Source organism: Macaca mulatta, chromosome 11 (assembly GCF_049350105.2).
Source record: "Macaca mulatta isolate MMU2019108-1 chromosome 11, T2T-MMU8v2.0, whole genome shotgun sequence".
Classification (NCBI taxonomy): Eukaryota; Metazoa; Chordata; class Mammalia; order Primates; family Cercopithecidae; genus Macaca; species Macaca mulatta.
The window spans coordinates 119,317,957-119,344,349 of NC_133416.1; the positions used below are offsets into that span (position 1 = coordinate 119,317,957).

At 45.8% G+C, this 26,393-nt stretch overlaps 1 protein-coding gene and 1 long non-coding RNA gene across 3 annotated transcripts in view; one reads left to right on the plus strand and one right to left on the minus strand.

The window, feature by feature from the left end:
- Positions 1–14,294, minus strand: part of NAA25 (N-alpha-acetyltransferase 25, NatB auxiliary subunit) — an 85,667-nt gene extending 71,373 nt beyond the window's left edge. For both annotated transcript variants that reach the window (XM_015152851.3, XM_015152849.3), the window contains exon 1: positions 14,227–14,294. Coding sequence is in view for 1 of the 2 variants with exons in the window: in XM_015152849.3 (XP_015008335.1) it covers positions 14,227–14,284 (58 nt within the window). In the remaining variant the exon portion in view is untranslated. The remainder of the gene's footprint in view (positions 1–14,226) is intronic.
- Positions 14,295–14,394: 100 nt separating this feature from the next.
- On the plus strand, positions 14,395–19,644 carry LOC144333088 (uncharacterized). Its single transcript, XR_013401444.1, has 3 exons — positions 14,395–15,259; positions 17,955–19,139; positions 19,475–19,644. It is a non-coding gene; the product is annotated as an uncharacterized LOC144333088 (long non-coding RNA).
- Positions 19,645–26,393: the final 6,749 nt, after the last annotated feature.

Below are 26,393 nucleotides of genomic sequence, written 5' to 3' on the forward strand. Positions count from 1 at the left end.
ATATTGCACCACTGCACTCCAGCCCGGGGAACAGGCGAGACTCCGTCTCAAAAAAAAAAAAAAAAAAATTTAAAAATGTGTCAGGTATGGCCAAGCGCAGTGGCTCACACCTGTAATCCCAGCACTTTGGGAGGCCAAGGCGGGCAGATCACAAGGTCAGGAGATCGAGACCATCCTGGTTAACACGGGGAAACCCCATCTCTACCAAAAATACAAAAAATTAGCCGGGCGTGGTGGCAGATGCCTATAGTCCCAGCTACTCGGGAGGCTGAGGCAGGAGAATGGCGTGAATCTGGGAGGCGGAGTTTGCAGTGAGCTGAGATCGCACCACTGCACTCCAGCATGGGTGACAGAGCAAGACTCCGTCTCAAAAAAAAAAAAAAAAAAATTGTCAGGTATGGTGGCGCATGCCTATAGTCCCAGCTACTTGGGAGGTTTGCTTGAGCTCAGGAGGTAGAGGCTGCAATGAGTTATGCTTGCACTACTGCATTCTAGCCTGGGTGACAGAACAAGACCTTGTCTCAAAAAAAAAAAAAAAAAAAAGAAATGAGCTATCAAGCACAAAAGACAGAGAGAAAGAAAAAGACATGGAGGAAACTTATATTCATGTTGCTAAGGGAAAATAAGCCAATCTGAAAAGTTATATATACACATAACTTCTACCTGGCATTCTGGAAAAGGTGAAAAACTAGAGATAGTAAAATAATCAGTGGTTGACAGAGGATGGAGGTTGGGATGAATAGGTGAAGCACAGGGGATTTTTAAGGCACTGAAACATTCTGTATAATACTGTAATGGTGGATATATGTCTTCATACATTTGTCAAACCTACAGAATACACAACACAAAGAATGAATCCTAAACTATTTATGAATTTTACTTAACAATTATATATCATGTTGGCTCAGCAATGGTAACAAATGCGTATGAATCCAAGTTGTTAACAACAAGGGAAACCATGGGGTTGGGGAGAGGGAGCAGTTGGGAACTCTGTACTTTCTACTCATTTTTCTGTAAACCATAAAGCAGTTTTATGCTCTAAAAACAGTCTATTGGCCGGGCGCGGTGGCTCAAGCCTGTAATCCCAGCACTTTGGGAGGCCGAGGCGGGCGGATCACAAGGTCAGGAGATCGAGACCACAGTGAAACCCCGTCTCTACTAAAAATACAAAAAATTAGCCGGGCGCAGTGGCGGGCGCCTGTAGTCCCAGCTACTCAGGAGGCTGAGGCAGGAGAATGGCAGGAACCCGGGAGGCGGAGCTTGCAGTGAGCCGAGATCGCGCCACTGCACTCCAGCCTGGGCAACAGCGTGAGACTCCGTCTCAAAAAAAAAATAAAAATAAAAATAAATAAATAAATAAAAACAGTCTATTAATTATTTTAAAAAGTCTAACAGGGCCGGGCACAGTGGCTCATGCCTGTAATCCCAGCACTTTGGGAGGCCGAGGTGGGTGAATCACGCGGTCAGGAGATCAAGACCATCCTGGCTAATATGGTAAAACCCCGTCTCTATTAAAAAATACAAAAAAAAATAGCCGGGCGTGGTGGTGGGTACCTGTAGTCCCAGCTACTCGGGAGGCTGAGGCAGGAGAATGGCGTGAACCAGGGAGACGGAGCTTGCAGTGAGCCGAGATCATGCCACTGCACTCCAGTCCGGGCAACTGAGCAAGACTCCGTGTCAAAAAAAGAAAAAAAAAAAGGCTAACAAAAGCAAAGATTCATTTCCAGAGAAGAAAAATGAGAAGTGTTATAAATGGGAAACAGTACAGTAGCTGTCAATTCTAAATATACAAAGATGACTGAACACAGGCCAGTTCACAATCCTCACCACTACCAGGTTCCTCTTTGCTCATCAAGGTCCCATAACAGTAAAGGCACAGACAACTTAAAATAATCTATGATCCTGGTGGCTCAGTGTCCCAAAGAACAGAAATAAACTGTCATTTTACTATATGGTTTAAATTTTTCTGCAATGAACACTTAAACTAAAACTTAGTCACATGAATGCATGAGTTCAATGCACTTAATATTGATGAGCACCAATAATGCTAGGTAAAAAGATAAGCCTTACTCTGTAGGGAATTACAATTTAGAGAGGAAGGCCAAAGACCTAATATTCTGGAGAGACATTGGAAAATCACAGAAATCTAAAAGCACATAATCTTGGCCTAAATACCTAAATATCTAATACCAGTTTTCTTAAATCCTTAGCTCAGCTGACAGGCCATCATTTGTCCTTATAAACTATCTGACAAAGACAAACCAGCTCAATAAACAACACCCTCTCTTCCTCATAACTTGATGCCTATCTCATTCTGAGTCAGTTCTAAGTCACTGCTGACTCAGTGGTCCTGCAAGGTTCCAGGTTCATAGAACCTATCTTGAAGCCTTCTCAAAGGGTAAACATCTTGATGAGACCCATCTCTGAAGGTCTGCCCATAAATGGATCAGACCAGAGGTTAGGACTATTAGGGTATTTTCCCCTTCCCCTCTGTAGTTGACGAGGTTCCGATATAATGTACCTACTTGCCCATGCCCTCTTGTCTGGGAATGGTTTCTAGTACCCCTGCTTAAGGGGTAGGACTAGATGACCATGTCTAGACTATGTAACTGCAGCCCGCCCCAGGTTGGACATTTGATCCAAGCTGGGTAAATCAGGTTTCTTCCTGGTACTCTGTAACTATAACACTGAAAGCCAGAGTCAGTAAGCTACAAGGAACCTCAGTTGGAAAATCTTAAAAATTTTAAGTCTGAGTTTACCAGTGGCAGCTCCAGAATTTCTATTTTGAAGGCACTTTCGGGGATGCAATTTGATTGATGTGGAGCAAAGAAAAAGAGTTGCCTCTTGACTCTTTATTCACATAGCATTTATATAAAAATGAAAAATGTCAATTACCTTTATTGGGAAATCTAGAGAGATTAAGCTTATGGGGTGAGGCTAATGAACCCTCCCTTCTCCAGCCACAGCTTGGTGTGGCTACAGAAGTTAACATGTTGGGTTCTGGGTAAGTTGATGAGTAAGCAGGAAAAAACAGTCTGAAGAACCAAGCAGTCTGGGCGCAGTGGCTCACGCCTGTAATTCCAGCACTTTGGGAGGCAGAGGCGGGCGGATCCCTTGAGGTCAGGAGATCGAGACCAGCCTGGCCAACATGGTGAAACCCCGTCTCTACTAAAAAATACAAAAAACTAGCCAGGCAAGGTGGCGGGCACCTGTAGTCCCAGCTACTGGGGAGGCTGAGGCAGAATGGTGGAAACCCGGGAGGCAGAGCTTGCAGTGAGCTGAGATCCGGCCACTGCACTCCAGCCTGGGTGACAGAGTGAGACTCCATCTCAAACAACAAAAAAAAAAAGTACAAAAATTAGCTGGGCGTGGTGGTACACGCCTGTAATCCCAGCTACTGGGAAGGTTGAGGCATGAGAATCACTTGAACCCAGGAGGCGGAGGTTGCAGTGAGCTGAGATTGCGCCACTGCACTCCAGCCTGGGCGACAGAGCAAGACTCCATCTCAAAAAAAAAAAAAAAAAACAAAAAAAAAACAAAAAGAGAACCAAGCAGAGAAAAAAAAACAGACACAGAGAAAAGCAGAGATGAGCAACTGAGAAAGAAACTTCAGGTCCTGACAACTTTCTCATTTCCATCAGGTCCTGGGGCACTACACTCTTGCCTTGGCAAGATTTACAGTAACCCTCTTTACTTGCGCTGGTATCGATGAGATTGTTTCTTCACCTGAAAGAGTTTAAAACACTTTACCACATTCAACCAGGTATGAGGCTCCCGTTTCCTGGACACCTAGGAGAGTGTGATTAATTGGCTGCTAAGTCTCTTGGGAAAGTTTATTTTCATTTTACATTACTAAATCTGTAATATAAGTTAAGTAGTCCTTGGAGAAAACAGGCCAATAAAAATGATATCCTAAGTCTGTCTTCTCAGTAAGTCTTTTTAAAAAGTTACTCAAGGGGAATTGTAGTTTGGCCATGAGGAATGGTGCTGTTCCCTTAATAACAGGAGTCAGCCAAAATCAGCCATCCACAAATCAGGCAATGGAAACAATAAAATTTACTGGTTAAAGCAATATTTTCCAAAGCATGGGTGAGTGCCATTCCAAATGAAATGCTTTTAGTCCTTGCAGACAGCCCTAGATAATACTCACCATGAAAAAGTCAATCTCTTTTTTTTTTTTTTTTTTTTTTTTGAGACGGAGTCTCACTCTGTTGCCCAGGCTAGAGTGCAGTGGCACGATCTCAGCTCACTGCAGCCTCCACCTCTGGGTTCAACTGGGATTGTGCTGGGATTACAGGCGTGAGTCACCACACCTGACCCTAATCTCTTTTCTAATACTTCCTTTACATTAAGGAGAAAGTGTCAGTTTAGTGCTAGCCTACTATTTCTCTAATAATTGCTAATATCTTTTTTTTTTTGGAGATGGGGTCTCACTCTGTCGCCAGGCTGAAGTGCAGTGGCGTGATCTCGACTCACTGCAACCTCCACCTCCTAGATCAAGCGATTCTCCTGCCTCAGCCTCCTGAGTAGCTGGGACTACAGGCACGCACCACCATACCCAGCTAATTTTTTTGTATTTTTACTAGAGACAGGGTTTCACCATGTTGGCCAGGATGGTCCCAATCTCTTGACCTCGTAATCTGTCCATCTCGGCCTCCCAAAGTGCTGAAATTACAGGCATGAGCCATCGCGCTCAGCCTTTTCTTTTCTTTCCAGAAGGAAGGAATAGGTCCTCGAGTTTTACAAGTATCAGAATCTGGTTAATTTAATAACATTGTTTAGTTTTCATTATACTTTACTTTTATAGTTTTATTTTCCTAGAGCAAGTGATACAGGTTTTCCACTCATAGCAATAACATAGATTATTGTAAAATAAATTTAATTGTAAAAGTCACCTTGGAGAAAAATATTAAGTAATAGCACAGATAATACTATAATGCAGCTAAAATAATGAGATCAGTAAAAGAATGATAGAAATTTGGGAAGGATAGGGATAAATCATTGGCAAGACACTATCAAAATTTGTTGAATGAATACACAAGCTGCACTCCAGAGGTAACACTTCCCAAAGAAGTTTCTAATCCTTGAAGATGCAGGCAGCAGCAGGCCTGGACACATGCAGGCCTGCTGTCCACATGCCCTGGAGAAGAGGTCCTGGGATTTGTTCATCCAATCTTACTGAGGGATGGATACTGACAGTAGGAAAAGTGTCAATTTTGCAAATAAAAAGGAAAGTTTTTAATCTGCATGTTCTTGCACCTGTCATGAATGGTCTCCTTAGCAGCTGAAATAATATGCTCGTTTCCACTTACTACAAGAATTTCAGACACTATTAAAGATATTGCCCCAACTTAGAAAAACACTAAATAGAAGAGAGCTCCATCTGTAAACACAATATCCTTTACTTAAAAACCCTAAAAGTTGGAGAATAGGAGCCTTGCTTTTACCATGAATACAAATTACAGAAGAAACATTCCTTCAGTCAGCAAGCCTTTGTTAAATACCTACCACGTGCAAGACTGCAAGGGACAAGGATGAACCTAAAAATGAATAATGCCTCCTAACTGACCGACCCATCCTACATTAGCCTTCCATTTATGTATTTACTCATGATGGAGTCTTGCTCCATCACCAGGCTGGAGTGCAGTGGCACGATCTCAGCTCACTGCAACCTCCACCTCCTGGGTTCAAGTGATTCTCCTGCCTCAGCCTCCTGAGTAGCTGGGACTACAGGCACGTGCCACCACGCCCAGCTAATTTTTTTGTATTTTAGTAGAGATGGGGTTTCACCATGTTGGCCAGGATGGTCTCGATCTCCTGACCTCGCGATCCTCCCGCTTCAGCCTCCCAAAGTGCTTGGATTACAGGCGTGAGCCACCGCACCTGGCCTTGCTTCCCTTTTAGTTTAAAGGTTTATTTCCCACACAGTATTCATAGCTATCTTTTTTACATGCACACCTTGTCACTCTATTCTTCTGGTTAAATCCTTTCAACATCATCCACTGTCTTTCTTTCTTTTCACAGGTATTGATTCCACTGTCTTTAAAACAAATTTCAGTATCCTTAAAATGGATTACAAAGCTGAGTCGCTGCCCACCCCTAGTCTCATCTCACTTCCTCACTTATCCCTTCATTCCAACTACACAAGCCTTTGTTTACATCCTCAAGTGGACCAAGCTCCTTTTCTCAGGGTCTTCACCACCCTCTCCCCATCTCTCTGCCTAACCCTGGTTCTCCTTTCATGTCCAAAGTAAAATATCATTTCCACAGGAAACCTTTTCTTGACCTGACCCCAACATCCCAAATGCCCATATTGTATGCTCTCATGGCAAACTGTCCTATTCCTTCAAATCCCTTAACACAACTGTAATGGTGATGTGTACTGTCATTTCAAGGAGATAAGCTCCTTGAAAGCAGAAACTATGTCTGTGTTGTTTAATACTCATTCCCTGCATCTATATTGTGCCTAACACATATCAGGCCCTCAATAAATGTTGAATGAAGGAATGCATAAACGAACAAATAGTATGGCAAAAAAAGGGTAGTCTGTTAGGAAAATGAAAGATATATATGATATATATATAAGATAATACAGGGCAGATGCAGTGGCTCATGCCTATAATCCCAGCAGTTTGGGAGGTCAAGGAAGGTGGATTGCTTGAGGTCATGAGTTCAAGACCAGCCTGACCAACTTGATGAAATCCTGTCTCCACTAACAATACAAAAATTGGCCGGGTATGGTGGCAGGCACCTGTAATCCCAACTACTTGGGAGGTTGAGGCAGGAGAATCACTTGAACCTGGGAGACGGAGGCTGCAGTGAGCGGAGATCACGCCATTGCACTCCAGCCCAGGCGACAGAGGGAGACTGCATCTCAAAAAAATCCATCTCAAAAAAAAAAAAGATAATACAAAGTGATCAAAGAACCAAAGGAAGTTCAAAGAACCAATGATTAGTGATGGCTACCAGCTATTAAATTAGATTTTTTCCAAATCCTTTCAACTTTTTTTTTTTTTTGAGACAGAGTCTAGCTTTGTCGCCCAGGCTACAGTGCAGTGGTGCAATCCCAGCTCATCGCATCCTCCACCTCCTGGGTTCAAGCTATTCTCCTGCCTCAGCCTCCCGAGTAGCTAGGATTACTGGCGCGCATCACCATGTCCAGCTAATTTTTTTGTATTTTTAGTAGAGACGGGGTTTCACCATGTTGGCCAGGCTGGTCTGAAACTCCTGGCCTCAAGAGATCCCCCCAAGGAGGCGGAAGTTGCAGCCAGCCAAGATCGCACCATTGCGCTCCAGCCTGGGCAACAAGAGTGAAACTCCATCTCAAAAAAATAAATAAATAAAAATTTAAAAAACTAGCCAGGCATGGTGGCCTGTGCCTGTAGTGCCAGCTACTCCAGAGGCTGAGATGGGAGGATCGCTTGAGCCCAGGAGGTCGAAGCTGCAGTGAACCATGTTCACATCACTGCACTGAAGCCTGGACAACACAGCAAGACCTTGTCTCCAAAAACAGAAAAAAAAGAAATGTACTAATCTCTTCATCTTGTCCTATGTTTCAACAACTACCCTCTAATCTATGTAAGAGTATTTTTGTGCATTAAAACCTTCATTTTAAGTCTAAAATGTCAGGGTTTTTTGTTGTTTTTAATTCTTTAGCTAAGACAGCAGAAGAGTTTTTTGTTCATGTATTTTGACACAGCATCTTGCTCTGTGAGGCCAGGCTGGAGTGCAGTGGCACAATCTCAGCTCACTGCAGCTTGGACTTCCTGGTTTCAAGCATGCACCACCACACTGGCTCTCCTCGTCCCCCACCTCCCCGCGATGTACTCTTACACTGTCGCCCAGGCTGGAGTGCAACAGTGCAATCTTGGCTCACTGCAACCTCCACCTCGTGGGTTCACACAATTCTCTTGCCTCAGCCTTCCAAGTAGCTGGGATTACAGATGCACACTACCACACCCGGCTAAGTTTTTGTATATTTTTAGTAGAGACGGGGTTTCACTATTTGTATATTTTTAGTAGAGATGGGGTTTCACTATGTCGGCGAGACTGGTCTTGAACTCTCGACCTCATGATCCGCCCACCTTGGCTTCCCAAAGTGTTAGGATTACAGGCGTGAACCACTGCGCTCGGCCCTATTTTTTATTTTTTTGAGATGAAGTCTCGCTCTGTCCCCCAGGCTGGAGTATGGTAACATAATCTCAGCTCACTACAGCCTCCGCCTCCCGGGTTCAAGTGATTCTCCTGCCTCAGCCTCCTGAGTAGCTGGGGTTACAGGCGCCTGCCACCACGTCTGGTTAATTTTTGTATTTTTAGTAGAGATGGGGTTTTGCCATTTTGGCCAGACTGGTCTCGACCTCCTGGCCTCAGGCAACCCACCCACCTCGGCCTCCCAAAGTGCTGGGATTACAAGAATGAGCCACCTCACCCAGCCAAACCACTGTGCCCAGCCTTGTATGCTTGTTACACTTGGCCAAAACTGAACACAAAAATAGTCCAGAATGTCACAGGTCCAGGGCAAAGGACCAACAGGGACTGTTTTGGTTATGAGCAAGGTGAGTCTCAGAAGTGGTCTCAGCCATCCAATGGCAATGGAAGTTTTAGATTCATTGAGACAAGTTCTAGTAAGTCAGGGCTTTTTAAATGGTCATATTTTCAGAACGGAAAAAAATAGGTTGTGCCAAGTGACTTTTCTACAGAAAGGCAAGATAGTCTTCACTCACCAAGGTACCCTGTCACTTCTGAGGCAAAATAGGACCAGATTCGCAAAGCTACCACACTGTCCAAGGGGAGGTCAGAATAATATCACTTTTGATTGAGGACTTACAAGTTTTCATTTATGAACTAGAGCAGTGGTTCCCAACCTCTTGCACCAGGGACCGATTTAATGAAAGGCAATTTTTCCACAGATGGCAGGGAGGGATGGTTTCGGGATAAAACTATTCCACCTCAGATATAAGGCATTAGATTCTCACAAGGAGCGCCAACCTGGATCCCTTACATGCACAGTTCACAATAGGGTTTGTGCTCCTACTCCTAAGAGCTGATCTGACAGGAGGCAGAGCTCAGGCAGTAATGCTCTCCCCTACAACACCCTGCTGCTCACCTCCTGCTGTGCGTCCCAGTTCCTAACAGGCCACAGACCAGTATCAGTCCACCATCTCGGGGTCAGGAACTCCTAAACTATGAACTGTAGTAGAATAATTAACTGAGCCAGGGACCCAAGAGAAATGTTCTAACTCAGCAAAGAAGTCATTGCCACTGGGGAGACACACTGGAAAATATCTTACACCTGATTCAGGCTAGTCCAAGACTGTAGGTCAGTATGACATATTAAAATAAGGGATCTCATGCCTGTGTATGTGTGTATATTCTAAAGACTGCGCAAACATCTTTTCTACTTTGAACTTTCTCTATTTCTATTATGCAATTTGCTGACCTAGAAATTCCCATATTCTATACAAATTTATTAAGTGCCATACCTGACCATCAATTCCACTTTCAATTACTTAAAGTTTAGTCAATTACTTAAAGTTTAGTGAAACTAAAAATAAAAAAAAGAAAAATAAATAAATAAATAAATAAAAGTATGGTGTAGAGGAGGCTGCATAACAAAACAGAGTCAAATATTTATTATCTCCCTCCATCCCTTCCCTTCCCTAATCCATAACCACTGAAAACATTTTAAAATTAAGAATAATGGGGCCAGGCGCAGTGGCTCACGCCTGTAATCCCAGCACTTTGGGAGGCTGAGGCAGGTGGATCACAAGGTCAGGAGTTCAAGACCAGCCTGGCCAACGTGGTGAAACCTCATCTCTACTAAAAATACAAAAAATTAGCCAGGCGTGGTGGTGGGCGCCTGTATTCCCAGCTACTCGGGAGGCTGAGGCAGAAAAATGGTGTGAACCTGGGAGATGGAGCTTGCAGTGAGCAGAGATCGCACCACTGCACTCCAGCCTGGGGGACAGAGTGAGACTCCATCTCAAAAAAAAAAAAAAAAAAAAAAAACTACAAAAATTAGCAGGGCATGGTGGTGAGCACCTGTAATCCCAGCTACTCAGGGGGTTGAGGCAGAGAATTGCTTGAACCCAGAAGACGGGGGTTGCAGTGATCCAAGATTGCGCCACTGCACTCCAGCCTGGGTGACAGAGCAAGACTCCTTCTCAAATAAATAAACACATAAATAATGGGCAGGACGTGGTGACTCACGCCTGTAACCCCAGCACTTTGGGAGGCCAAGGGAGGCAGACTGCTTGAGCTCAGGAGTTCGAGACCAGCCTGAACAACATGTGAAATACTGTCTCTACAAAAAATACAAAAATTAGCCAGGCGTGGTGGTACCCGCCTGTAATCCCAGTACTCAGGAGGCTGAGGTGGATGGATGACTTGAGCCTGGGAAGTGGAGATTACAGTGAGCCAAGACACTCCAGCCTGTGTGACAGTGCCAGATCCTGTCTCAAAAAAAGAATAATGAAAGAAGGCACTGGGGCTTACCAAGTCACACAAGAGTACAAAATCTGCTGAGAACTACATAGCAAAAGAGAATAATTTTAGCAAAAGGAGACCAAATAATCAAGTATGGGTTCTAGTAAGGTCATGGGTGGAGGTTTTCAAAAACAAAAAATGCAATACCCAAACTTATTAGTAATGTGAGATGCACTGTGAAGATGTTTCAAATCTATGTACACAGAAAAGCTATTCCAACCCCAGACACACCACCAGTAAAATTTAAACCCACCATAATTTATCACCTCATAGCCCTGTCCACGTAGCCCTCAATGAATTCCAGCAAGAGCTGAGGCCCCAAGCAAGGTTTCCAACACAATTGTAAAACAAATCCTGAAATCTTGGCAGTACAAATATTGTTGTACAAAGACAGTGGTGCTACTGAATCTGAACTTCGTGAAGAGCTGAGCTCTCAGTGAGAATGCCTATGTTCGAATCCCAGCTCTACAACTTGGTAGCTACAACCTTGAGCAAGTTAATCTCTAGGCTTCAGTTTGATTACAATAATCTTACCTACCTAATAGGGCTGTTAGCCCACCAGGAAACACTCATTAATGCTGATAGTTGTTGAAATTTTGGCTGGTGGGCAAGTACCACCACAGATGAGTTCGTTCATTTGTCAGAATGTCTGAATTCAAGGAACCATAGTTGTTTGGGGGTACTAATGTATTTAAACAACAAAAGTGTGGAGTTCAAAAGTCAAATGTGCTAAAGTGCTGAATTCACGGACAGTCTGTACTGTTCTTTTCCTAGACCTGCCAGTTTATACTAATCGCCTTAGAATTCCTGAAGAAAGCCTCTTCTAATCCTCTTCCCATGTACACATAACAAAAACTACATAACTCTGACTTCAGTTTTGAGAATATAACTTGTTAATATATCCTGATGTTTAGTGATATGAAATGGACATAGTGCTTCCCACTGGACAGTGAAAACACTATTAATTCTAAATAACTATGGGACCAAAGAAATTCTCTTTGGTCCTCAAGAACAATTTTAAAAATCAAATTATTCTTGAAAGTACTGAGCCTTTTTAGTTTAAAAAAAAAAAAGTCTGCAGGCAGCTCTGCACAAAGCTGTAATGAGCCACAAACTATGAACCCTGGATTCAGTTCTCACCTTCCATCACCCACCTTGTATACATACCTCTGCGCTCTGAAAATATACACTGGAGGGCAAGGGCATGAGAATATGCACTCCCGGGGAAACAGGAAATCAGAGTCCTTTCTCTGCCACTTACCATCTGCGTGACCTCAGGCAAATTAATGTCTTCAGCTCAAAGTGATGTGGTTTCTAGCACGGTGGTTAAGACGGTGAGCCTGGACCAGGCGCAGTGGCTCATGCCTGTAATCCCAGCACTCTGGGAGGCCAAGGCAGGAGGACTGCTTGAGCTCAGGAGTTTTAGACTAGACTGGGCAACATGGCAAAACCCATTCTCTACAATATATACAAAAATTAGAGGCCGGGCGCGGTGGCTCAAGCCTGTAATCCCAGCACTTTGGGAGGCCGAGACGGGCGGATCACGAGGTCAGGAGATCGAGACTATCCTGGCGAACACAGTGAAACCCTGTCTCTACTAAAAAAATACAAAAAACTAGCCGGGCGAGGTGGCCGGCGCCTGTAGTCCCAGCTACTTGGGAGGCTGAGGCAGGAGAATGGCGTAAACCCGGGAGGCGGAGCTTGCAGTGAGCTGAGATCCAGCCACAGCACTCCAGCCTGGGTGACAGAGCAAGACTCCATCTCAACAAAAAAATAAATAAATAAAATAATTAGCCAGCATGGTAGTGGGCACCTGTAATCCCAGCTACTCAGGAGGCTGAGGCAGGAGAATCACTTGAACCCAGGAGGCGGAGGTTGGTTGCAGTGCGCTATGATTGTGCAACTGCACTCTAGTCTGGACGACAAAACGAGACTGTCTCCAAAAAAGAAAAAAAAAGGTGAGCCTGGAGCCAGGCATGGTGGCTCACACCTATAATCCCAGCACTTTGGGAGGCTGAGTAGGACAGATTACTTGAGGTCAAGAGTTTGAGTCCAGCCTGGCCAACATAGTAAAATCCTGTCTCTACTAAAAACATGAAAGTTCGCTGGGCCTGGTGCCGTGCACCTGTAATCTCAGCTACTCAAGAGGCTGAGGCAGGAGAATCGCTTGAACCCGGGAGCCAGAGGGTGCAGTGAGCTGAGATTGTGTCACTGTACTCCAACCTGGGTGACAGAGTGAGACTCATCTCAAAAAAAAAAAGGTGAGCCTGAAACAGTTCACAGGGGTTCAACTTCTAGCTCCAAGAAATACTAGCTGAGTGGCCTTAGACAAATTACACAACATCAATAAAGCCTCAGTTTCCTCATCTGGTTTTGTTGCTGCTGTTGTTGTTGTTAAAGGGTTCAGGGCCATGAAAAAACAGTACCCATCTCTTGAGAATGGGTGAAGATTATATTAGATAACCCATATAAAAGGCCAAGGCCAGTGACTGTCATAATGAGTTGTCTATAAACTTTAGCTATAGGATTGCTGCTAAAATCAAATGAGATGTAAGAGTAAAAAATCACACAAATTATGAAATAAAAGCAGGAGTAACTGTGGCCAGAAACAAAGTTAACCACTGCTCCCTACTCCCAAAACCATTTCCGCCATGGGAAGAAGCCTCCAATTTAATAACATCCACACAACGTCTATAAACACGATGTCTACTTTTGTAAAAACCACTGACCTTGAGGCTTCCTCACCATTAAGTGAGATAGACCAAGACCATAAAACCATCTAACAGGAAAGGAAATGCAAAAAGGACCAATCCAATTACACAACATCTCGGTTATTGGAAAAGGGTTTCTCCCAAACTCAAATCTGTGATTTTTCACTACCAGGGTAACTGGATGACATCAAGGTCTTCAAGCCTGCGGGTTGAGGTAAGAGTGGTGGAGAGGGATCTGCTTAGCATAGGGAAGGAAAGCTGCAGAGAAAACCACAGAGAAGCTGCAGAAAGGAGAAGCCCTCCAGTAGCTCTGCATGCCCCTCTGACACGAGCTATCACAACCTCTTCACCGCTATTTTGGGCCCAAGACCCCCTCCCCCCGCCTCCCACGTGTGACCAGAGCAGCTGCTTCTCCACCAAACAGCTCTGGATTGGGAGCCTGGAATCTCGGGCCTGCTCCCGACTCGATGTGGGTGACCTTGCGTCAGCCCCTTCCCCACTCTAGACCTCGGTTTCTCCTGTGCACCGAAGCCCACCTAGTCAGACAACCCTCCAGGCCCAATTCCCGCAAAAAAAAAAAATATATATATATATATATATAAAAATATATATATACACACATATGTACATATCTGGTAGGGAATCTTCCCTCAGGCAGGGCGTCCCACACTAGTGCCGGAGCCGGCTTCCACCTTCGAGGAGATCTCCGGTTTCCCTAGGAGCGGCGGTAACAATGCAGCCTGCGGGTAGCGCAGGTGTTTGCAGAACCACGCGTCCCACGGGGCCTGCCAGGCAGGCAGCTCTGCCGACCAGCTGCTGCCCAGACCGCGCCGCTACCACCTCAGGGCTGAGGAAGGCTGGGCCGGCGCCTACGCGAGGCCCGCGGCTGCGGCCTAGTGGCCCGCGCGGCCCGCCCCCTGCGCCTGCCCGGCCCGCGCGCCGGCCCTCAGCACCCATCCCGGGCTTTCGCCCCAGCCTCGGCAGCCCTCGGCGCGTCGGGCTGGTGAGCTGGCTGGCCCGAGACACTCACCGTAAATGGGCCGGAGGCGCCTGTCGTTAGGGTCCTGCACATGGCCCCGCGTCGCCATGATGACAAGCGCAGAACCACAGTGCGCACGCGCGGGGCAGGACCCCGGGAAAGGGCTATTAAAGGGCCAGCATCGATCTCGCTTGTTTATCGCGATAGTCGCGGTGCTGCGACTGAACGCGCCTGCGCGGAAAGGGAAGCATCAGTCCTTGCCGATTGCCACTTCTTTAAACGCTGATTCTTCACTTTGCAGGTGGGATCAAGCTGGCAAAGAGGAGGCAGCTGTTGCTGTTAAAATCCTCTGAGTCACTGACTGGGAAGTGAGGAAAGGAGGGGAGAAAGCTCTCAAAGTTAGGGTTCGGCTGCTCCTGTTTATCCTATTTATTCTTTGTCTTGAAGAACCAGCTAGATTTGGCTGTGATTAATTGCAGAGGAACCAGAAACTCCTGGCGGAGAGAGACCCAGGGGAAAGCTGGGGAAGTGGGGCTGATGAACAGCAAAAATCTGCCAAAAAAGTTCGAGAGAGCCGGGCGCGGTGGCTCACGCCTGTAATACCAGCACTTTGGAAGGCCCAGGCGGGCGGATCACAAGGTCAGGAGATCCAGACCATCCTGGCTAACACGGTGCAACCCCATCTCTGCTAAAAATACAAAAAATTAGCCGGGCGTGGTGGCGGGCGCTTGTAGTCCCAACTACTCCGGAGGCTGAGTCGAGGAGAATGGCGTGGACCGGGGAGGCGGAGCTTGCAGTGAGTCCAGATCAGGCCACTGCACTCCAGCCTGGGCAACAGAGCGAGACTCCGTCTCAAAAAAAAAAAAAAACCTTGAGAGCCCTCCACCACCTGTTCCTGGGCCAAACGGAGGTTCGGACTGCTATTTCTTGTGGTCCAGTAAGGAGATGCAGATGAACTGGAGAAGAAGCGAGTTTTTATTTCTGCAACCGGTTACAGGGAGAAGGCCTGGAAATTATCACCAAACCAACTCAAAATTACAAAGCTTTCCAGTGCTTATATACCTTCTAAGCTATATGTCTATATGTAAGTGTGCATTCATCTAAAGACATAAGTGATGAACTTAGTCTATAACTAAGGTCTGCGTCCTGAAGACCTTCCTTTGAAGCCTCAGTAAATTTACTTAATCTAAATGGCAATAGGTGCTGAGGTGATTACCCTTATCTTGTCTCCTGCTAAATCACGGAGGTTTGGGGAGTTACTTCAGACCCCGGATAAAACTTGTTTAATCCTAAATGGGTCCTGTGAGGAATTCTTTCATTATTTTGTCATGCTTTAAGGCCAAGGAAAGGCCTAGGCAAAACTCTTGGTGGGCTTTTGTTAAATTCCAGCCTTTGTATAAGGGCACCGGCTTTATTGTAGCTTTTAATATTTAACTTAACCACTCAGTCAGTACTGAAACAGTTTTTATGGAGGCCTGTGTTAGTGAGACCTGGCCTGCCACACACCCTTCTCCCAGGACTCAGCCAACAAAGAAGCATCCTAGATGAATACTTACTCGGTATATGCCTAGAGTATTGAAATGCAACGTCTTTACATTTATTCTCTCATTTAATTTTCATAACTGTTGTCGTATTTCCCTGGGAGGTAGATCCTATTATTAACTCTCTTTTTACAGATAGATTTATTCATACAACACTGAGTTATTGAGTGCCTATTATTTGACATACTCTTGTTTTAGGCACTGAGGATACATCAATAAATAAAATAGACGGAGACTTAATGGAGCTTTTATTTGTAGTGAGGGAGACAGACAATAAATAAGTAGATAGCCTATCACATGGTGATAAATGCTACTGAGAAAAATAAAGCAGGAAAGGGGGGCAGTGAGAGAGGGAGGTAATTTTAGTGTGGTTTACAGTGGCTCACCCCTGTAATGCCACCACTTTGGCAGGCCAAAGTGGGTGGATCACATGAGGTCAGGGGTTCGAGACAAGCCTGGCCAACATGGTAAAACCCCTTCTCTGCTAAAAATACAAAAATTAGCTGGGCATGGTGGTGTGAGCCTGTAATCCCAGCTACTCGGGAGGCTGAGGCAGGAGAATCGCTTGAACCCAGTAGGCGAAGGTTACAGTGAGCCGAGATCGTGCCATTGCAACAAAGATCGTGCCTTTGGCAACAAAGCAAGACTCTTGTATAAATAAATAAATAGGCCAGGTGCAGTGGGTCATGCCTGTAATCTCAGCACTTTGTGAGGCCGAGGCATGGTGGCACGTGCCTGTAATCCCAGCTGAGGCTGAGGCCTGAACCTGGGAGGTGGAGGTTGCAGTGAGCCAAGATCACGTTATTGCACTCTAGCCTGGGCAACAGCAAGACTCTGTCACAAAAAAAAAAAAGGCATTTAAATACTCCCTGGAGGTCGGGAATGATGACTCACACCTGTAATCCTAACATTTAGGGAGGTCTAGGCCAGCGGATCACTTGAGGACAGGAGTTTGAGACCAGCCTGGGCAACATGGTGAAACCCCGTCTCTACTAAAAATACAAAAATTAGCTGAGTGGCCAGGCACAGTGGCTGACACCTGTAATCCCAGCACTTTGGGAGGCTGAGGTGGGCGGATCACAAGGTCAGGAGATCGAGACCACCCTGGCCAACATGGTGAAACCCTGTCTCTACTAAAAATACAAAAAAATTACCCGGGTGTGGTGGCGGGCACCTGCAGTCCCAGCTACTCGGGAGGCTGAGGCAGGAGGATGGTGTGAACCCGGGAGACAGAGCTTGCAATGAGCCGAGATCATGCCACTGCAGTCCAGCCTGGGCGACAGAGCAAGACTCTGTCTCCAAAAAAAAAGAAAAAAAAAATTAGCTGAGCATGGTGGTGCGCACCTGTAATCCCAGCTACTCAGGAGGCTGAGGCACGAGAATCACTTGAGCTCAGGAGGTGGAAGTTGCAGAGCCGTGATTGCAACACTGCACTCCAGCCTGGGCAACAGAGGGAGACTCAAAAAAAATTATAAATAAATAAATACTCCCTGGATAAGGATCATTTGAGCCCAGGAGTTTGAGGCTGTAGTAAGCTATGATTGCACTACTGCACTCCAGCCTGCGTGACAGAGTGAGACCCTGACTCTCTAAAAACAAACAAAGACTCCCAGGATGAAGTTATCAGGCAAAGTACAATAAAATATTTGAGACATACATACACATACTTCACTGTTTATCTTAAATTCAAATTTAACTGGGTGTCCTGTATTTTTATTGGGGGGCAGCCCTGCCCTAGGGAAAACTCCATGCCCCCAAATCGTGCTAAGCAGCAGCAATGAAGGGCAGATGCCTCAGGCCAGCTGACCCCAGGATCACTCAGAGGTGGTGTATGACCCTGCTGAGGTTGGGCTTGGACAGGGAAAAGGAGGGAGGAGAGCTGGGGTTCACCTTTGGTGCAAGGGAAAGATGATGAGTCACCTGAGATTTAAGAACTTCCCAGGAATGGAAAAATACAGCACCTTTAAGGGGAGCTCCTAACCAAGGCTCAGGTTACTCAGCCATGTTCTTTGGTTACCTTTGTTGGCCTGGCCCCAGAGGAATGCTGATAGACTTGGCACCCAGCTCCCTGAACTTGGCAAGACCAGAGCGTCATATGGACCTACCTAGCAGAGGCCTCTAGAGTCTTAGGTCACCATCCTTAGTGGGATATATTTCCCTCCACTCTGAAAGGCTGTTTAGCGTCCAAGTAGGATTAATTGGTTGTTCTCTTTTCCCATTCCTACTGCTTGTCCTCAGAACCTAAGAATGAAGTAGTGACTCGCTCGGCTCTGGGCTTGTCCTTACCTGCCGCTGGGAGGCAGCTTCCACACCCTTTGGCAGGCCTGAATCATTTCGGGTAACAAGATGACCTCTGAGGAAGCCAAAAACCCTCCTTGCTGTACAATTCAGAACTTGGACCTCTTAGAGATGACATTATGGGAAAGTGCTTGGCATACAGCAGGTGCTCATTAAATGGTGGTTTCCATTTTCTCAACTTAGAGGAGGGGCATACACTCTTCATTTGGTAACATTTTCTCCCGTGAGAAACATTCTCCCTGGCCAGGCGCAGTGGCTCGTACCTGTAATCTCAGCACTGGGAGGCCGAGGCAGGTGGATCACTTGACGTCTGGAGTTTGAGACCAGCCTCGCCAACATGGCAAAAACCCCATCTCTACTAAAAATGCAAAAATTAGCCAGGTGTGGTGGCCCACGCCTGTAATCCCAGCTACTCGGGAGGCTGAGGCAGGAGAATCGCTTGAACCCGGGAGGCAGAGGTTGCAGTGAGCCGAGATCATGCCACTGCACTCCAGCCTGGGCAACAGAACTCCGTCCCCTCAGCACCGAAAAAAAAAGAAGAAGAAAAGAAATGTTCTCCCTAAAGGGCAGTGAGACACTTGGAAGCTCTATGCCCGAATAGCTAAGGACACAGGAAGAGGGACTGCATTACTTGAATGTGGTGATGTGGGTGTCTCCACCCAATGATTCTTCTAGTTTTTCTTTTCCATCTTGATGGACATGTCCCGATGCCTAATCCTAAACAGAACACTGACCTATTTCACAGTTCTCATGGTTGATATCCTGCACTTTTGACAGTGGAATAAACAGCAACTCTGGCTCTGAAATCAAGCCGATTTCGGCTTCAAATCCAGGCTCTGACATTTATCAACTATGTGATGCTAAGCAAGTGACTGAATGTCTCTGAGCCTCAGTTTCTGCCTTTATGAAATTATAATAATAAAATGACCAACCTCATCAAGTTGATGGAAGGAATAAATGCTGTCTTCCATGAAAAGAAACAGACATAGGCGGGTGCAGTGGCTCACGCCTGTAATCCGAGCACTTTGGGAGGCCAAGGCGGGCAGATCACCTGAAGTCGGGAGTTCGAGACCAGCCTGACAAATATGGTGAAACCACATCTCTACTAAAAGTACAAAAAATTAGGCCGGGCGCGGTGGCTCAAGCCTGTAATCCCAGCACTTTGGGAGGCCGAGATGGGCGGATCACGAGGTCAGGAGATCGAGAGACGATCCCGGCTAACACGGTGAAACCCCGTCTCTACTAAAAAATACAAAAAAATAGCCGGGCGAGGTGGCTGGCGCCTGTAGTCCCAGCTACTCGGGAGGCTGAGACAGGAGAATGGCGTAAACCCGGGAGGCGGAGCTTGCAGTGAGCTGAGATCCGGCCACTGCACTCCAGCCTGGGTGACAGAGCAAGACTCCGTCTCAGAAAAAAAAAAAAAAAAAAAAAAAAAAAAAAAAAAAAAAAAAAAAAATTAGCCGGGCTTGGTGGCAGGTACTTGTAATCCCAGCTACTTGGGAGACTGAGGTGGGAGAATCGCTTGAACCTGGGAGGCGGAGGTTGCAGTGATCCAAGATTGCACCACTGGACTCCAGTCTGGGTGACTCAGAGCGAGACTCTGTCTAAAAAAAAAAAAAGAAAAGAAACAGGCACAAAGAAAGCACTCAACAACGGTTGTTATTATTATCCTTCATATTAGTATGAGGACTCCTTTGATTTAAAACTGCAGAAATTCTCATGCCTGTAATCCCACCATTTTGAGAGGCTGAGGCAAGAGGATTGCTTGAGCCCAGGAGTTCACAATTGGCCTGGGCAATATAGGGAGACCCAAGCTCTACAAAAAAATAATTAGCCAGGCATAGTGGTGCACACCTATAGTCCCAACTACTCAGGAGGCTGAGGTGGGAGGATTGCTTGTGCCCAGGAGGTTGAGCCTCCAATGAGCTATGATTGTGCTACTGCACTCTGGCCTGGGTGGCAGAGTAAGACACTGTCTCAAAACAGACAAACAAAACAACAACAACAACAAAAACCCTGCAGAAATAACTTCCTGGCACTTCAGGACACTAAGGAAGGAAATTTTCCCAAGTCTGACATGTCTCCTGGTAGGAACAATATCTGGGAATTTCCCACACTGGTCAGCATAGGGAAAATCTAAAGTATAAAGTAGGCACAGAGTTAAAGGTAGATGGAGAAACGCAGAGCCTTCAACTAAGAGTTAGGATAACCTGAGCAATGGTCTTCTTTTGACCAATAATTCAAGTTCTGACTTGTTTCCATTAGAAAAGGAGAGGATGGGCCGGGCGCGATGGCTCACACCTGTAATTCCAGCACTTTTGGAGGCCAAAGCAGGCAGATTGTCTGAAGTCAGGAGCTTGAGACCAGCCTGGCCAACATGACAAAACCCTATCTCTACTAAAAATATAAAAATTAGCTGGGTGTGGTGGCGCACCCCTATAGTCCCAGCTGCTCAGGAGGCTGAGGCAGGAGAATTGCTTGAACCTGGGAGATGGAGGTTGCAGTGAGCCAAGATCGCACCACTGCACTCCAGCCTGGGCAACAGAACAAGACTATCTAAACAAAACAAAACAAAAAAAGAAAAAAAAAGAAAAGGAGAGGATGAGCTGGGCGCAGTGGCTCACGCCTGTAATCCCAGCACTTTGGGAGGCTGAGGTGGGCAGATCACTTGAACCCAGGAGTTCAAGACCAGCCTGGGCAACAGGGCAAGACCCCCATCTCTACAAAAAATTTAAAAATTAGCCAGGTGTGGCGGTGCATGCTCAAGCCCAGGAAACCCAGGCTGCAGTGAGCCATGATCACACCACTGCACTCCAGCCTGGGTGATGGACTGTCTCAAAAATAAAGAAAGAGTGAAATTCCGTCTCTACTAAACAACAACAACAAACAAATACAAAAATTAGCTGGGTGTGGAGGTGTGCACCTGTAGTCCCAGCTGCTTGGGAGGCTGAGGCAGGAGAATCGCATGAACCCGGGAGGCAGAAGCTGCAGTGAGCCGAGATAGCGTCATTGCATGCCAGCCCGGGCAACAGTGCAAGATTCCGTCTCAAAAACAAAAAGAAAGGAAAGGAGATGATGAGACTAAGAGACCCTTTCCAAGTCAATCCCTTGTGTGCAGTAGCTGTCTGCCTCAGCACTTCCAATTGTGTCCGCCAGGTGGCCTATGAATGCCAAGTCTCCCAGGCCACTTTCCAAATCAAATACATCTCATTTTGCATGCTTTAATAAAACATAGCAAATATTGTGTTTGTGTAAGCTACATTTTATTAATTTTTATACTGAATTTTATTGAGATATAATTTAAATGCCATAAAATTTGCCCATTTTAAGTGCAAAATTTAATGATTTTTATTTTGCTTTTTTTTAAAGACAGGGTCTTCTGTCACCCAGGCTGGAGTACAGCGACATGATCATAGCTCACTGTGGCCTTGATCCCTCATGTTCAAGGAATCCTCCCATCTCAACCTCTCAAGTAGCTGGAGCTACAGTTGGGCACCACTATGCCTGGCTCCAGTCTGATCTTGAACTCCTGGCCTCAAGTGATTCTCTTACCTCAGCTTCCCAAAGTTTTGGGCTTACTACAGGTGTAAGCCACCGTGCCTGGACCTTCCATATCACTTTTTAAATTACTTTATTAATTCTCCTAGTAGTTTTATGGTTTTATTTTTAACATGTAAATCTTTGATCCATTTGGCATTTATTTCCATATGAATAATAAGGTGGGCTTTCGGCCGGGCACGGTAGCTCACACTAATCCCAGTACTTTGGGAGGCCAACATGGGTGGATCACTTGAGGTCAGGAGTTCCAGACCATCCTGGCCAACATGATGAAACCCCATCTGTACTGAAGATACAAAAATTAGCCGGGCATGGTGGTATGCACCTATATTCCCAGCTACTCAGGAGGCTGAGGCACGAGAATCACTTGAATCCAGGAGGAGGAAGTTGCAATGAGCTGAGATCTCACCATTGCACTCCAGCCTGGGCGACAGAGTGAGACTCCATCTCAAAATAAACAAATAAAATAAATAAATAAATAAATAAATAAATAAAGGTCGGGCCCGGTGGCTCACGCCTGTAATCCCAGCACTTTGGGAGACTGAAGTGAGCGGATTGCCTGAGCTCAGGAGATTGCAACCAGCCTGGGCAACACGGTGAAACCCCATCTCTACTAAAAATACAAAAGGTTAGCTGGGCGTGGTGGCATGTGCCTGTAGTCCCAGCTACTTGGGAGGCTGAGGCAGGAGAATTGCTTGAACCCAGAAGGCAGAGGTTGCAGTGAGCTGAGATCTCACCACTGCACTCCAGCCTGGGCAACAGAGCGAGACTCCATCTCAAAAGAAATAAATAAATAAGGTGGGATTTCAATTTTATCTTTTTCAGTTGTATCTATCTATCTATAGTGGTCATATAAATATATATATAGGGGGAGGGGGGAGGGATTGCATTGGGAGTTATACCTGATGTAAATGACTGGTTGATGGGTGCTGACGAGTTGATGGGTGCAGCACACCAACATGGCACAAGTATACATATATAACAAACCTGCACGTTATGCACATGTACCCTAGAACTTAAAGTATAATAAAAAAAAAGTTAAATTGAAAAATAAATAAATATATATATATAAATATATATAGTAGCTGTATAAATATATAAAGGGAATATATTATATATATATATCTTTTTTTTTTTTTTTTTTGCTGGGTTCAGTGGCTCACAGACTGGGCGCAGTGGCTCACGCCTGTAATCCCAGATTACAGGAGAGGTAGGAGAATCACTTGAAAATGGAGGCTGCAGTGAGCCAAGATCACGCCACTGACACCAGCCTGGGTGACAGAGCGAGACTCCATCTCAAAAATATATATATTTTATATATATATTTTTTGGTAGAGACAGGGTCTTGAACACCTGGCCTCAAGCAATCCTCCCACCTAGGCCTCTCAAAGCCAAGGGAGCCACCATGCCTGACCTCAATCCCTATTTATTGAATAATCCATCTTTTTCACAGAGCACCCAATGCCATCATTATCATATATTAAATTTACATATACGTTTCTGGCTAGTCATGGAACAGTCTTAGTCTCTATTAAAGGGCAGGTCAAAACTGGAGTCTGCAGAGCTGGCTGGATTCTCTGATCTGAGTCTGGGCTTGCTCTGTACAGTCTCTGAACCACTCGACTATTGGGAGAATCTTGTCAGCTGCATTTGGGCTACTGGATACTAAGAATGAGGCCCTTAATTTGGAATGAAGTCACCTTGTGGGGGTAGGGCTGCTCTGTGGCCAGTTTCCTGAGAAACCATAGGAGATAAGGAATTAAAACCACCCAGGAAATTTTTTAAATGACTCTAAAATTTACATGTAAATGGTAATGACCTAGAATAGCCAAAATGGCAAGGCCAGTTGCAGTGGCTCACATCTGTAATCCCAGTACTTTGGGAAGCCAAGGTAGGACGATTGCTTAAGTTCAAGACCAGCCTGAGCAACATAGCAAGACCCCCATCTCTACAAAACTAAAAAAATTAGCTGGAAGTGATGGTGCACCCTTGTGGTCCCAGCTACTCTGGAGTGTGAGGCGGGAGGATTGTTTGATCCAGTCAGAAGTTTGATGCTGCAGTGGGCTATGATCCTTTCTCAAAATAAATAAATAAATAAAGCCACATTCATTAAGACTGTGGAGAAATAGCATAAGGATAAACAGGTAGATGTGTAGAACAGAGAGCCCAGAAATAGATTCTATACATACAGTCACTTGATTTATGACAAAGACCCAAGTGAAATTCAATGGAGAAAAGATTTTTCTCCCAGTAAATGGAACCATAGGTTATGTTTTTATTTATTTATTCGGTCTGTTTGTGAGGCAAGGTCTCACTCTGTCACCCAAGCTAGAGTGCAGTCACACAATCACAGCTCACTGCAGCCTTGAACTCCTGGGCTCAAGCAATCCTCCTCCCTCGGTCTCCCGAGTAGCTGGGACTACAAACACACACCAGAATGCCCAGCTAATTTTTTTACTTTTTTTTTTTTTTGTAGAGGCAGGGGTCTTGCTATGTTACCCAGGCTGGTCTTAAACTCCTGGGCTCAAGCAATCCTCCCACTTTTGCCTTCCAAAATGCTGGAATTATATATAGGTGCGAGCCACTGTGCCTGGTCTCACACCTTAGGCGTTGTTAGGGGAGAGAACTGAGTAAGGGCTTTTCCTGGGAAATCAGACTGAAACAAAGTGATCCTAAGTCTCCTCCTCTAAACACTAGCAGGGTCCCTGCAGGTGTCTGAGGGATGAAGCTGCCCGGAGAAGGGAGCGGTGGCCCCTGGGAACTCTGCCTGGCAACCAGGCAGCCTGGAAAACGTCCCAGCATGCTCTGAGGCCTCTGGTCCAATCCCAGTCCTCCTTATGAATATGTATGAGTCCCCAGATGTCAGCTGCATCTCTGAGCCTCTTCCTCCCTGCTCAACCCCCCCCCCCCGCCCACTGCTCCCCTCCCCACACAAACCTCCCTCACCCTTCCTCTTCTTGATAACTGGCAACATCTCGCTCCTCGCTTCAGAACTGATGAAATAATGTGAACATTTCAGGGCCTGAGGACATATCCACAGAGTGTTTCAGGGCCTGTCGCTTTGATTAGGAAACTGGCTTTTAGCAGTGGTTTCACAAATATTTCTCCAGTTAGAGATGAATGTATTTGTGACTATGTGCCAAAAAAAAAAGAAGAAAAAAAAAAATTAAATCAGATGAATGTCTAAAGCCCGTCTTGGAAGACCAAACTCCAACTAGAAAATAAAAGTGCGTGGTGTCCTTCTGTGGCAGACACTGTCCTTTGCTCTTGCTTCCCTAATAGCTCCCTCCCTGGTTACTCCCCTGTTACTCCCTGGTTACTTCCCCTCCCAGTGTGTCAGTTATCTAAGCCTCTCTGAGTAATCAGATGTCCAGCTAATGAGTGAGTGCCTGAGTCACCCTGGGGCCACTGAAAAATAAAAAAAGATGGAATTTCCAAAACTTGTATGTAGAAATTAAAAGACTGGCCAGGCGCGGTGGCTCAAGCCTGTAATCCCAGCACTTTGGGAGGCCGAGACGGGCGGATCACGAGGTCGGGAGATCGAGACCATCCTGGTTAACACGGTGAAACCCCGTCTCTACTAAAAAATACAAAAAACTAGCCGGGCGAGGTGGCGGGCGCCTGTAGTCCCAGCTACTCGGGAGGCTGAGGCAGGAGAATGGCGTGAACCCGGGAGGCGGAGCTTGCAGTGAGCTGAGATCCGGCCACTGCACTCCAGCCTGGGTGACAGCGCGAGACTCCGTCTCAAAAAAAAAAAAAAAAAAAAAAAAAAGAAATTAAAAGACTGTATTGTTTTGTTTTTTAAGCCAGAGCCAGCACAGTGGCTTACACCTGTAATCCCAGCACTTTTTTTTTTTTTTTTGAGACAGAGTTTCGCTATTTTTGCCCAGGCTGGAGTGCAATGGTGCGATCTCAGCTCACTGCAACCTCTGCCTCCCAGGTTCAAGCGATTCTCCTGCCTCAGCCTCCCGAGTAGCTGGGATTACAGGCATGCGCCACCACCCCGGCTAATTTTGTATTTTTAGGAGAGACGGGGTTTCTCCATGTTAGTCAGGCTGGTCTTGAACTCCTGACCTCAGGTGATCCACCTGCCTCAGCCTCCCAAAGTGCTAGGATTACAGGCATGAGCCACTGTGCCTGGCTATCCCAGCACTTTAAGAGGCTGAGGTGGGAGAATCATTTGAGACTAGGAGGTGAAGGCTGCCGTGAGCTGTGATTGTTGTCACTGCATTCTAGCCTGGGTGAGACCTTGCCTCAAAAAAAATTTTTTTTAATTAAAAAAAAAAAAAAGCCAGGGGCCGGGTGCGATGGCTCATGCCTGTAATCCCAGCACTTTGGGAGGCCAAGGTGGGCGGATCGCGAGGTCAAGAGATTGACACCATCCTGGTCAACATGGTGAAATCTTGTCTCTACTAAAAATACAAAAATTAGCTGGGCATGGTGGCGTGCACCTGTAGTCCCAGCTATTCGGGAGGCTGAGGCAGGAGAATCACTTGAACCCGGGAGGAGTAGGTTTCTGTGAGCCAAGATCATACCAGTGCACTCCAGTCTGGCAACAGAGCAAGACTTCGTCTCAAAAAAAAAAAAAAAAAAAAAAGCCAGGGCTAAATAAATATTAATAACTCATGAGAGCTAGAGATATTTATGTACACATGGATGACTGGAACTTTAATAACCAAAAGCCAAATAAAGGCAAACTCTATAGCCCATTCCAGTAATTCTACTCCTGGGTGTATACCTAATAGAAATTAAGATCATACCTAACCAAGAACAAGAATATTCATACTTGGCTGAAACTAGAAACAAGCCAAATGTTCATTA